General features: G+C 40.9%; 1 protein-coding gene across 8 annotated transcripts in view; it reads left to right on the forward strand.

Moving 5' to 3' along the window:
• The window catches only part of SATB1 (SATB homeobox 1), a 93,672-nt gene that overhangs the window by 54,049 nt on the left and 26,259 nt on the right, over window positions 1-13,364 (forward strand). For all 8 annotated transcript variants that reach the window (XM_054817554.1, XM_054817556.1, XM_054817558.1 and 5 more), the window contains exons 8-9: window positions 3,586-3,798; window positions 12,253-12,408. In XM_054817554.1, the coding sequence (XP_054673529.1) occupies window positions 3,586-3,798; window positions 12,253-12,408 (369 nt within the window). The remainder of the gene's footprint in view (window positions 1-3,585; window positions 3,799-12,252; window positions 12,409-13,364) is intronic.

Genomic DNA, 13,364 nt, shown 5'->3' on the forward strand with positions numbered 1-13,364 from the left:
CTCTCCTCTTGCTACTAAGCGACATAGATAAATGTGTCTGCTTATAACTTACTTGGCGGGGATCCAGGCTCGTGGGTGGAGCCTCCGAATAATCCTCCACCTGGACATGGGATGGGAGCACCCTGCCGCGGAGCGGGATAGCGTTCAGGGACGTTCTGCGTGTTTTGGGGGAGGTTTGGGCAAACTGCATTTTTTTTCTTCTGGGAGCTTTGAAGTTCTATCAGGCTGATAAAATCTATTTGAATCAGTGATTACGTTCAAAGAGGAGACAAACTGGGGGCCAGACAGGCAGTGTTTTCGTTCATATTGGCAGACACTTTCGTTTATCTCCAGTTTTAAAGAATTCATAATTAGCTTTTGAAAGCCCTGATAATATTTATTGAACATTTTTGTGCAATTAGTAATGAATTATACTTGCGATGACGTGTAAGCTTGCTTTTTTTCAATGGGACCTGGTAACATTTTAAGAAAACGCATTTCCAGTGCGAAAAGAATACAAGGGAGGAACAGAGAGGAGGACTCAGAGCCTGGCGCTGTTTATAATCTCTATGCAAAACAGCATTTAGCTTTTATGCAACCTGAGGTGCAATATCAGGACATCACACCAAGACTTGTATCTTGGCAAACCAGTTCAAGCCCGGTGAAACGGACAGTAATTCTCTGCACGTCAGCATGGGGCAGGATGTGAAAGCTGATGTTTTCTTTCTAGGATTTTCCCATTTTACATCTTGTCTAACAATCTTTAGCTGAAGTTTTGTGCTCAGAAAATTGAAGTAGTAGCAATGAAGTAATATTCGAAGCAGGCAAAATGCATTATAAGTCTTTGCCTGCACCAGGTACTACACCTTTTTTTTTCATGTTATTTCCTTCACATATTCTGACCTTTAGGTTCAAAGCTCCTAGAAGCAAAAACACCTCCTCCTTGCCTTCTCCCCGCTCTCTCATCTCCCCTCCTCTCTCCGCATCTGTGTCCTCTGCTCCCAGCTCATGCAAAGAGTCATGGCAGTGATGGGGGAAGGAGAGGAGAATGAATACTTAATGGCGTTTCTAATCACCAAGAGGTGTCCTGCAGCAATGGTTGTACTGACAAACACAGGAAAAATACAAACCCCAATTTTCTTTGTTTACTTATTTTACTGAGAGGGGAAAAGTTATAAAAGAAAAACAGCCTTTTCTGCTTTTTTTTAGCTGCCCACTATGTGGCAAAGGCTTATACGAGCAAATATTTTCTATTATGGGCTAAAGTATTTTTCAAGGACGTTTCCTGTGGCTGACAGTGGGCTGGCTGTTAGTAAGGAGTCTCCTCTCCTGCCAGTGATCCGTCCACTTCAGTTTAGTTTTTCTTTCCTCTTTTTAATCCTGGTGCAGTTGTTTTCAGCACAGTAGCAGTCAGAAATCACATCTGCTTACACCTCGATCATACATCCTGTGCTCTGCAGACAGCTTTGCCTTGTCTCCAGTGGCACAAAAGCATTTTTGATGCCGCTTGGAGGATGGGCAGCGTAACCCCACCACTGACAAACACTAGTAACAGTGGGTTTGGGTACTTAGAAGTAGAAAAAAATAGTGGATAAGAATTTAACTTCCCTATTTGTTAGTAAGTTTATCGTTGAGACTAATCACTAAGAAAAATTTCAAAACTTACACTCCACCCAAATGCCGCTTTTGTCTGTAACTCATTTATTTACCTTCTGAATAGTTTCTGCCTGGACACCAGAAAAGAGGAGGGATGAAGAATAGTGGTAAGAAAGTATTCCCCAGGATTATTTTTTTTTAAATCTTCCTCCAAATTATTTTTCATGCTTAGTGCTGGAAAGACTGTGTTTTCCATCCCATTTCCCTCTTATGTGTGCAGGCACAGACAGAGGCATGAGGACCACACTGGCCCCAGTGTAGTGGTTAGCACCTCCATCCTCATCGCCTCTTAGAAATGGAGGGGTGACGGGGCAAATGCAGACCTCAGAGCTGCGCGAGGCGGGCTCTGACCCTGCCAAAATACAGCTGCCCGAGAGCAGTGGCCTTGCAGCAGCACCTTTGTAAGGGGCTTTTGCCCGAAAGGATAGGACCTTTGAGAGAGGTGACAACTCTAGGTGCTGTGAGCATCAGACTTCCCTACAGAGGAGGCTGATGCTTGGGCCATAGCTTTATGTTGCACTCCGTTAGGAATGGGTTATCTTCAGTCAAGATTGCCTCTCTCACTTAGTTTTAGCTTTTTTTATTGCTTGCCTCCCTCCCTCCCTCCCTTCACTCCTCCATTATACCAAATAACTTACAACAGTTTTTTAGGAAAAGAGACATTGGGTTGTGCTATTTCTTTAAAATCACATCCATATTCCCTTGTGATTAGCAAGAAAAGCCTCTCATACCAACCCTCTCCTTGTCCCAGCATGGCAACAACATTTATTTTAAAAAGAAGTTCACGTTTGCTTTGCAAAAGTTAGTTTTCTTATCACTGCCTTGTTACTTCAAGACAGTAGAGCATTTTGTACGCCTGACATATTTAAAAGGAGAATTTGGCATGGGGCAGATTTCAAGAACCTGTTGACATTAAAGTTCTAGTTGCACTCACGGGTTCATAAATATTTTGTCTTTTAGAGTAATTAGGTGTCCCGGACCGCCAGGTCTCCTCCATTGCTGAGAACCGAGATGAAATGATTAAACGTAGGAAACCTGGTGTGGTCTGTACAAGCTGCTGGTGGCACGCTATCGTCTGCAGCCTGCCCATCTCTGGCTCACTGCTGCAGATGCCCTGGATGCTGTTTGCCTCTCACGGCCCCGGTGTTCGCTTTTATCTATCGTTGCTGGACTCTGAAAGTGGTCAAAGGACAGTGATGGTAAATGGACTTAGGAAATGGGACCTGCACAGGAGGCACTCAAATAAATAGCCCAGGCAATGGACTGGGGGAGAATTAGGATTGTCCTGGCGAGGAGAGGGGGACAGTGGGAGGAGAAGAAGGGTGAAGGAGGGGGAGCATCCAACAGTGAGTTTTGTCACTTGTTAAACTCCAATATACAGCTCTTAAAATGAAATATTGACTTACAAAAAATATGGACCTGAGTCAGTTAAGCAGTACTTTAGGAAGGTTGCGAGTTTATTGTCTCAGATTAGTTGTGAAATATCACTTCCTTTCAGAGAGCTGTTTAAGTTGCTAGAAATGTGGAAAGCCATTTTTTTAGGTTGGCTATGCGTTTTGTCTGGGAAGCCTGAGAATGCCCCAGTGTCACACCTCTGGACTATCTGTACTTCACTTATTCTTAACGTCTTGTGATTGTCTGTCGACTGTGAAAGATTTCATGGCAAGTTAAGCCAATAAAAGAAGGGAGACCTATTAGGCAGATTCAGTTTATGTTGTATGTAAACCAGATGCTTAATAAAATTAAGGGCACAGTTGAGGCTCTCTTCTCTGCTACCTACAATGCCATTAATATATTCCTGTGTGAAGTGATTAGTGCATTTGCTGCTCTCGTTCTCAGCCCAGTGGAAAGAAGACAGAGGACTGATAAGCAGTGGCTTTGCAGAGCACGGTTTTACAGGCGCTCACCTAGGCTAACTCTCCAGCGTATTTTTTTCCTCCCTCTCTACAGGGCTTGCTCTCAGAAATCCTCCGAAAGGAAGAGGATCCCAAGACTGCCTCGCAGTCCTTACTGGTAAACCTTCGGGCTATGCAGAACTTCTTGCAGCTGCCAGAAGCCGAACGAGATCGAATTTACCAGGACGAAAGAGAAAGGAGCTTGAACGCAGCCTCTGCGATGGGCCCCGCACCTCTCATAAGCACACCGCCTAGCCGGCCTCCACAAGTAAACCACTCTCTCTGTCTTTGAGATCTGCTCGTGGTGTTTTCTCACTGTCCTGCCAGGTGATACCTTTCTTCAAAAGAAGAAAGCTTTTGCTGTTGCGTTTTTTAAACACTCGTAGAATCACTGTTTGCAGTGCATATCACAAATTAAATTTAAGAAATATAATGGATGATAGTAGCAGTTTATTACTACCTATTTTCTAGTTTTAAGATAAATTCTATCCATTATGGCCCCTACAGAGTGTTTTGCTCATTTTATTGAGATACCAGCTTTACTGGGCCTGGAAGATGCTGGCTTTTAGCTGTCTTTTTTTCCTATAATTCTCAGGTGTTGTTTTTAATGTTAGAGGTTCAAATAGGGATTTTGAAGGATTTGGACCACTAAACTGAGTGGGAATGAAAGCAGAAGTGTGAGTACGTCATATTGCCTTAACCAGAAAGCAAACAGGTAAAACTAAAGGGATGGGGGAAAGAAGACTCCATCCCAAAATTCTGGGCACACTTTCACCAGGTTGAGCTGCTGACAACCGGATAGCATAACAGACTTGCTATATCCATTGCTCTGAAAGATTTGGATATATTCATTATAGCTTCATTTAGTATTTGTTCAAATGAAACTCCTGTTGATTTCTGTAAAATCTGGTGGGAGTATTGGTTTAATTCTCTGCAAATTATTGATAGGGTGGGATCCAGAAAATCAGTGGTGTAGTTCTTGTGTCTGTCAAGGAAACTTTGATGCTGGTGTTATGGTACATGAGAAATACAGGTGTGAGCCATAGGAATGCATAGGATTTCCACAAAGACAAATTAAACACTTGAAAAACCCATCTTTTCTGAAATACTCAGCATTGCTGTGGCTCAAGGTTGCACCTATGCAAGGACAAAACAAACTGATCTGCAGATACGTGGGAATCATGCTGTATGCACAGTCCAGATTTGCTATACAAAGCAAGGCTTTGAGATTGTGGGAGTTTTGTGACGGTTGAGTATATAAACACAGAGCAGTTCTTTGCTAACCAGGCTTAGGCTTGTGCCTGTGACTGTATTCCATACCCATTCTGAATGCTATAAATTCCTCGAGATTCTTTTTCTAATTTTCCTGCAGCTAATGGATACTAAGGACCACACTAAAGTAACGAACAAAATTGTAGGAAAAGGGAGGTCAGAAGATCACTTTGACCTCCTGCAGTACTTTTCACAAGAAAAGAAAAAAATGTTTAGCAGAAAGAACAGACTGTGCTAATGGTCTAGTTTCGTTATCATTAACTGAGTTTAGTCTGTGAAATCCACTACAGATACTCTTCAAGATAAAGGATGAGAATCTATTTACATAGTAATGCTTTAGGGGAAAATAGTTAAATATAGATAACTGTTTAAAATAACATTTGAGTTTGTTTTAATATCTGTACCTGCTCCCACAGCCCAGGTAATTCAGAGCAAAGGCTAACCCTCCTTCTTAACTTATCTCTTTCTGCCAAGGTAATGTCTCACTCTGTCTCAAGTGGTCTTGGGCAATTTCACAGCTAAAGAACAGAGTTAATTACAGGACCTTCCAGAAGGATGTCAAGTCAGAGGTAGTCCTTGTCTTGGTTTTAATTCACACTTTAAGCTGTATAAATCCCCTGCAGCCAGAAAGAAAGTGAGACTTGGGGGTTTTCTTAACTGACAAAACATAAGTAAGTCCAAATTTAGGGGCTGGGGGGTGGGGGGAATCTATCTGTCTCTGCTGTGCTCTTGTTCATAATTTCATTTCATTTTTTTAGTGGTAGTCAGGAGTATAGTTAACCTAATTGCGACAGTTCAAAGTGGAAACAGCATGTGGTTTTGTTTTGATCCTTTTCAAAAGGAAAATAGATTAACAAGGAAGCCTTATAGGCTAATACTTGAGGTCTGCAGAACAAACCAGTTATTTTTCTAGTTGTTAGATTGTTCTCTGTCATTCAGCAAAGCATACGCACTTTACCGAGCGGAGGGAATGAGAGTGTAGAAACCTCTGAGTTGGGATTCTGTGCAACCTTTTTGCATGTTGCCAGAATTACCCACCTATAAATGCGTGTAGCACTTGCCACCTGCTACTAAGCGTCCAGAGCCCTAAGTTTGAAAATCAAAATATCCACATTGTTAACATAAGTACAATACTTAATGCTAGAAATAATAGTGAAATTATTCTAATTGTTGCACTGGCAAGTATAACTTTACAAATCGTAGCAGAAGTAAATTACAGTCAAGACACGGCAAAATTATTAATGCAAACTACTACTCTGATACACCCACAAATGTCCACAGTTTATTGAATATTTGATACTAAGGAAATAAATCTACTAATGTCCTTACTACTAAATTTATTATAAGTGATTATTTAAAGTTCACTATACAGGAATACAGCATAATATTTTTCTAGCTTAGCTGTGAGCTTCTTGGATAACTATTGAAAGAAAAAACAGACCATTTATCCTGACAACAGAATTCACGCAAGAGCCAAGATATTTAATATTAAATCTTTAGACCAGTGTAACATTTGAAACAATTAAACTATGAAACCATGAAAAATGAGAGCTAATATGCCACACATGAAGGTTTATTTTGCAATTGCAAGTTATCAGTTTCGGAAGGATGTGAAAATAAACATCCTGAAAAGGATCTATTTTGCATTTTTGTGTTGCCAACTGGTGGCCAGACAGTAGAGCAAACTTAACCATTTAGCAGCTGAACTTGTTCTGTGTTAATTTTGCATACTGTTGCATGCAAAAACAGAAAGCGTGACCTTGGAGGTCTGATAGGATAGTAGGAACTCACCAAGCATAAACCCTGGTGCCTGAGTTAGAAGGAACCGCGTTGACTTTATCTCATTTTTACAGCATTCTAACTAGTTGCTACTTGAGCTAATGTATCTGGATTGTTTCCAATTCTTTTTTTAAATCCTTTAAGAAGCTCTTTGTCCCCCCTACTTCTCCCTTTCTCCCTGACTTAAACAAAAAAACAAAATCTTACTTCTTTTTTTTTTTTCAATTGAAATCATTAGCCTGTAATGCATGAGCTTTTGGGATATGTGTATAGCCCTCCAAGCTGATCAAATTGTAAAAGTCTGCTACTAGCTTCCACACTGGTGTACTGAGTGCGAGGAGACAGCATACACAAGAATTTTTCCCTTGGACGTTGTTCATCTTGCCACCTCCTGGGGCAGAAGCCTGTCTGTCAGGCTCTTTCCTGGGGCAGTGGTGTTTTTAAATATTAGCATCTCCATCAGGTAGGTACTGCATGGAGACTTAGTTTAACCTTTCCAACCTAGAAGGAAGAAAAAAAAAAAGATCCTTTCTTGTTCTATATTTCTTTTATTTATTATTTTTTCCCCTCCTCAACAACTTCATCTTGCAGATCACCCCACAGAGGTCCTTTCCAGGTATCCCTAAGTCAAGTTCAGAGGATGGGTCTATTACATGTTGTGTGGGAACGAGAGGATGTGGGGATACTTCAGAGTACACTGAACATGGAGCTGTGTTCAGGGTGGATGGAATTCCCCAGGGCGGTGCTAGGGATGGGCTCTCCCTCTCATCGGGCCAGTTCGGGAGTTGCGGTGAAGAGGACTCCCTCTTCCTTAGTACAACCTGGGGGAGGATGGAGACAGGTGACCAAACCACAGATTTTCTTTTCCAAAATATTCTGGTTAAAGCTCGTTAGCTGTCCTGCAGTTATGAACACTTCTTCTCAGGACAAGTAATCTCCATTTCAGCAGAGCTGAGGAAGAAATCCTCGCCACTCATATTCCCCAAAGAAAATTTGCACTAACTCTTGGGGCCCATCATCATTCTGTGTAAAAACAGAGTATGTGTAACGTCAAGAGCAGAATATAATTTTAACAAGGCAATGTTTTAAGAAGTATCCACAAATCTCACATGAGTCGTGGTTCTGGGTACTCAATTGGCAAAACCCTTCATTTTTATAAATATAATCCTGGCCTTCCTCTGCCTACAGATAAATTACAGTTCCTTCACGATAAAGCAATTTCAGCTTGGGTCCCAGAGATAGGATGTCACCCTGGAAAGAATGGTCTTGAGGAGGACACTGCTTTGCTGGTGTCTGAGGACTGGTGAACTTCCATTGCAAACAACTCTGGATAACACCAGCTCCTGTGAAACTTGACAGTGGAGCCCTGGAGTTCAAACACGCGCGCACGCCATACATCACTAACAGCAAAAGTTTTATTTTTAAGTCTGCAAAATTTGAGATTTAGGTTGATAATCTTTTTGCCAAGTTGCATTTCAATGAAAGTAAAAATGAACAAAATAATAAATGCAACTCTCTCACCACCCCCCCGCGAAAACCACCATGGAGGAGAGTTAATGGAAACCCTGACACTTAACTATAACTGCACTTCCAGGCGCCACTGTAATAATGGAGTAGTAAACCTTGTCCTGATAAAAGCTGTTCTGAAAGCAACAGCATTTATTGTACCTCCTGTGCTATTTGCAGAGCAGAACTGAAAAGTAGTTTGTTTTGCCTGGAATGAACTACTTTATGAATTTTAATGTACGATGTAATATTAAAAGCTAAACCAGGATTAAAGAAGATTTTTGTTCCCAAGCTAAAACTGTACTTATGAGAATGTGTTATAAAAGATTTTTTTGTTTCAGTTTTGATGGGGAAGAAATGAGCTTCCATGTTTGTGAAAACCTCTTCAGATTGGTTATTCCTTCTATAACAACCTGTCCTTTGTTTAGGAAAATTGAATGAATCCAGAACTTCTTTCTACTGTAATCAGTCTTATTTGATGAGGAGATATATCTGAGCAGGCCAGGAGGGGATGGATGTGATGTGTTTTTTTTTTTTTTTTTCCAAGTATTTCTAAATGACTAAATTGATTAGTGATAGAAAGATGGCCAAACAAGTTTCTGATTCTCAGTTTGTTATGTTTGTAAAATAATGCTTCCCTGTTCAGTTAGTGTTTGCAAAATTTGGTTACTGTCAAAAAAAAAATTTAGCTGATCTATGGTTTCTTTCCTAAAAAGAAAATGTGGCTATAAGCGTGGGTGGGGTGAGAGGTTGTGCTTAAGTATGGATGAGATGAGAGATTATGTTTTGTTTTGTTTTTCTCTCCAAAATGAATACTTTCTCCACCTCCTCTCCCAAGTCCTGAAGTTGCACTGTTGGGGGCTTTTTTGTTTTCTGTTGGGGTTTTTTGTGGAGGAGGGTGTTTTTTCAACCCAGCTTCAAACAGCCTCTGTCTTGAAGTCAATTCTAAATTCAACACAACAGCCTAGATGCTTGCTATGTATAAATTATGAAACAGTTTTATGTATGGATATTCTCCAAGAGGTTAATTAGCATTATTGCATGGAATTCATCAGACCGGAGCAGACCAATGGTCCATCTAGTCCAGCCACAGTCTATACCTGATCTTTGAAGAGAAATTGTTAAGAGGCGGGGGAAGAATTTTTATACTTGGCCAATGATGTAAATTGGAGAGGGAGAGAGGGTATGGCTGTGAACAACATCTCTTGATAATCGCCAAACCCATCATTTTATGACTTTAAGACTTTCATTCCTCTGAAGCTCTTTGGGCTAATATGGCATTTTGATGAAGAAATTAGTGTTTTCTGTTGTTCACTTCCTAATTCAATATCAACAGAAGGCAATAGGGCAATAAGAGTCTTTTTTTTTTCTTTTTTCTGCTTTTGTTTTTGGTTTGGTTTTGTTTTTTTTTTTTAACTTCAGTGACATATTAGATGCTGTTGAGTTTGTTGTACCTGTTTAAAGATAGATGTGATTTGCCAACCAGAATGAGGATTTTCAGTAATTCCCCCAGGTTAAGTGCATATCCGTATTAAATTGGGCATTGAAGAGTATGGACCAAGATGCACAATTAAATTATGTCTCCAACATGGTGTGTGTCTTGGTTTTTGATGATCTGGGTGTTCACAGCTCAGTTAAGTGGTCTATGAAGTGCTGCTACAACATGAAGCTGTCTTTTGAAGCTGAGTAGCAATCAAAAAGGCAGCGTGCTTACAGCAGAGAGACATTTCAATCAGGATCACAAGAGCAAAGTGTTTCCTTCCCAAAAGATACTGGGGAATTGTGTATCCTAGCTGAATACCTTTGTCTTCTTGTCTGCCCCTCAGGACCCTCAACAATTAGTTACAAGTTAGAAATATTTCTTTGGAAAAGACTGAAATAACTCTGCCGAAATTTAGACCCGAGGTCCAAGAAGATGTGTTGACAAAGCCATCACTTTTTCATTTTCTAATTTAGCTTGGCCTGATTTTTACATGCAAGCAGAGAAGGCTGTCTCCAGTTGTATATTTAACATCCCCATTGGTTGTCAGTTATCTTTTAGTGAATCCTTTTCATTTAAAGGTTATAAAATTGCCACTGGTTTTGTAATTTTCAAATGATTTCACTGTATGGTGTTCAGGAGATGCACCTGCTCTTGCAGCCCCATGCTGATTTGCTCAGTGTGAGGCATGTGTTTTCCCACTCAGCGGTGGGAAGAAGGGACGTTGGTGGTGCTGCTCCTCACGCTGCCCACTGCCAGGTGCCTCAGATGATTCTGAGCAGCCGCTGGCCCAGGCTTGGCCATCCTCCGCTGCAGCGTCGCCTGTAAAATGTCATGCTGCAGAAAAGGCAAGGCCTCACTCTCCAGGTCACAGCTGCAAAGTACCAGTTTTTTTCAGAGGAAAGCAAATCACGTGATGAACTGTAATGCCACGTTCTGGGATTTTTATCCATTTCCCTTTTCATTTAGGACTCCTGTTTTCAGACATCAGAAAGTGCTAACGCCTGCCAGAAGAAGGCAGGTGGAAGTGTGTGTGGACGCCTTGTTCTTGCTGGGGTTTTGCCCCTTGCAGCTAATGGGCATGTCTTAGCACAGCTCCTGAAAAGCCTGATAGACAAATCAGGCTCAGCAAAAGTGGCGTGCACTCCCAGTTTCTGGGCTGAATTATTTTATTTTAAAAGCACTATGGAGGATAGTTAACACAAATTGAGTGTGACACTTCTAGGAAAAAATGGGCTGATGATTTGCCTAAGTACGTCTCTCACCCAAACCCTTTGGCTGTCATATCGTGAGACCTGTGACATATGAAAGCTCATAGAGAGTGAGATTAGAAGGTGAATTATCATGTTGTCATGATTTCCCTTTGAACCTCAAGGGACTTTAGAGCACAGGAGGATGCTGACTTGCACTGGATTAAACTGATAGTGAAACCATGGTTTTAAACACATACTTAAGAGTAGGCTGAATCACCCTCTGGAAGTGCCAAGCTCTGTCCATTAGATTTAGAGGTATCCTGAATGACTAACTTTGACTAGACGCGTAACTTCTGAATGGCTAAATTAATTCAGCTCTCAGCAATCTCAGTATGAACCAGTAGGTTTGAATCGAAATCTAAAGGTTTGATATTGCATCATCACGTGGTGGGTTCTGGGCAGAAATCCAGTCTTTCCTTTCCTCTGGTCCACTTTAGGATTAGCAGTCCATTAGGTCCACTAATCTTGGGCAAGCATTGCAAGAGTAGCTGCTAAAGACAGACGTTATCCTTAACTATTGAGAATATTGTAGCATAAGCTGGGTACCTGCTGATTTTTAGTACCTTTCAATGATATTGCAGAAACTGCACTGTAACCTTGGTGGGATGATTCTTGGTGTTGAAACATCACTATCATCGTTTCCAGAGGATGAAGGAAAGAATAGTCTTCTGCACATCGTGTCACTACTGATGTATTTTTTGTTGTTTTCCTTAATGCTGCAGATGCAGCATAGAGGTGGTAGTGTAATTATTCTGTCTTGTTTTCATGTTTTTTTTTTTAACTTGGACTGCAAGAAGAATAAATATTTGAAGGATGTAAGTGAAATACAACTAGAATATTTTTAAGAAAGCCCTATCTTGGTTTCATGAATGAGTGGTTAAAATATGCATTATTCTAAATTATTGCTTTCTAAAAAACAGCTGAAGAATTAAACAAATGAGAGAATATTTTTTAAAGTTAAATCTAAAGCCATAACTTTTCTACATTATCATGTATTTCAGTGTACTGGACATAAGGCATGAATCAACATATATCTGTCAGGTTTCTATTTCATTAGATTCTTTTATACTGCACTTACAATTTTCACTTAATTTGCGTGGGGCAAAGAAATCATGTAAGGATTCACAAGTCTCTACAAGAATGTTTGACACGTTTCCTCCTAATTTGTTTTATGACATTGAAATTCACAGTGGTCAGTTAATGATAACTCATATTTCAGATGTACTCACCTGTTACAATATGCTGAATTTTCTTGTTTCCCAGTTGCCTGAACCACAGATAACTTACAATGTTAAATCTCTGAAAAGCTGAAAGAATATCAGAGCAAGATTGAATAAAAGGAATAAAATGGAAAGGGGAACTACTTGGGGAGGGAAAGGGAGGAAAATAACTTTTTCATAATGAAAAATGTCTCATAAAATATATTTTCTAGGTCAAAACAGCTACTATTGCTACAGAGAGGAATGGAAAAACAGAAAATAATTCCATGAACATTAATGCTTCCATTTACGATGAGATTCAGCAGGAAATGAAGAGAGCCAAGGTGTCTCAAGCACTGTTTGCAAAGGTTGCGGCAACCAAAAGCCAGGTAAAGTTCCCAGGGCGCAACGGCCTCCCTGTCCTGTGTGATTATCCCCCCCACACACCCCCGCTTTGGTTTTGATCTGGTTTTGTGTGAGTTACGACGAGCGGCCAGGTTAGCGCACCAGCCCAGTACCACGGCTCGGAGCTCCGTGCCAAGTCCAAAGGTAGCCTCTGGTTACCCTTGACCAGGCAGGGTTGAGAAGCGGCTGCCCGAGGCGCATCCCTCCCTCGTCCCCACCAGCGAGATGCCTTCGCTGCGCACCCGCGGGTCTGGCGCAGCTCAGAAAGCATCAGGTTCATCAGTTCTTTAGCTGGCGTGGATGTGGCAAAAGCTGTGGGCGAGCTCTATGTATTGGTGCCGAATTCATCTTGATGCTTTGGTGTTTTGCAATTACATGCGCTGTAACAAGGAGCGCTGGATTTTATGAAAATATTTAGTCAGACCCACTGGTGAGGCTGTGCATGGGAGGTGGGGTAGCACTGCCCACGTCAAAACCAAAAAGAAACCCCAAGAAACTGCAGTTATACAAGTTACATCTGAGAAAACATGTATGATCTTTGTGGAATACGATGGCTGCTTGGTTACCTGCGTGTGTGCGTATGTATATATTGCATATTCAGTTTTAAGCCTTTGTTGCGTGGTTTCCTATTTTGTTTTCTTCAACTGAAGAATTTCTGTCAAGTTTAGTGGCGAGGGAGGGAAATCAGCAAGCACTTGTTGGCTGTGATTATCATAAGTGACATGTCTTCTGAGAAAGGTCACCAGAGTATGCAAAAGCATTGATTTAAGTGAGAATGTAGTCAAGAAGCAAGTAAAGGAGAAACGTACAGAAAAACGGGAAAGACTAGAACCACGCTTATACCAACGCTTGAAAGAAATGGTAAAGGCACTAGTGCTTGCAATGTTGAATTTTCACGTTAGATTAAATGTTAAGTCCACTTAGTCACTTTTCCTTTACT

This window comes from Grus americana, chromosome 2, assembly GCF_028858705.1.
Source record: "Grus americana isolate bGruAme1 chromosome 2, bGruAme1.mat, whole genome shotgun sequence".
Classification (NCBI taxonomy): Eukaryota; Metazoa; Chordata; class Aves; order Gruiformes; family Gruidae; genus Grus; species Grus americana.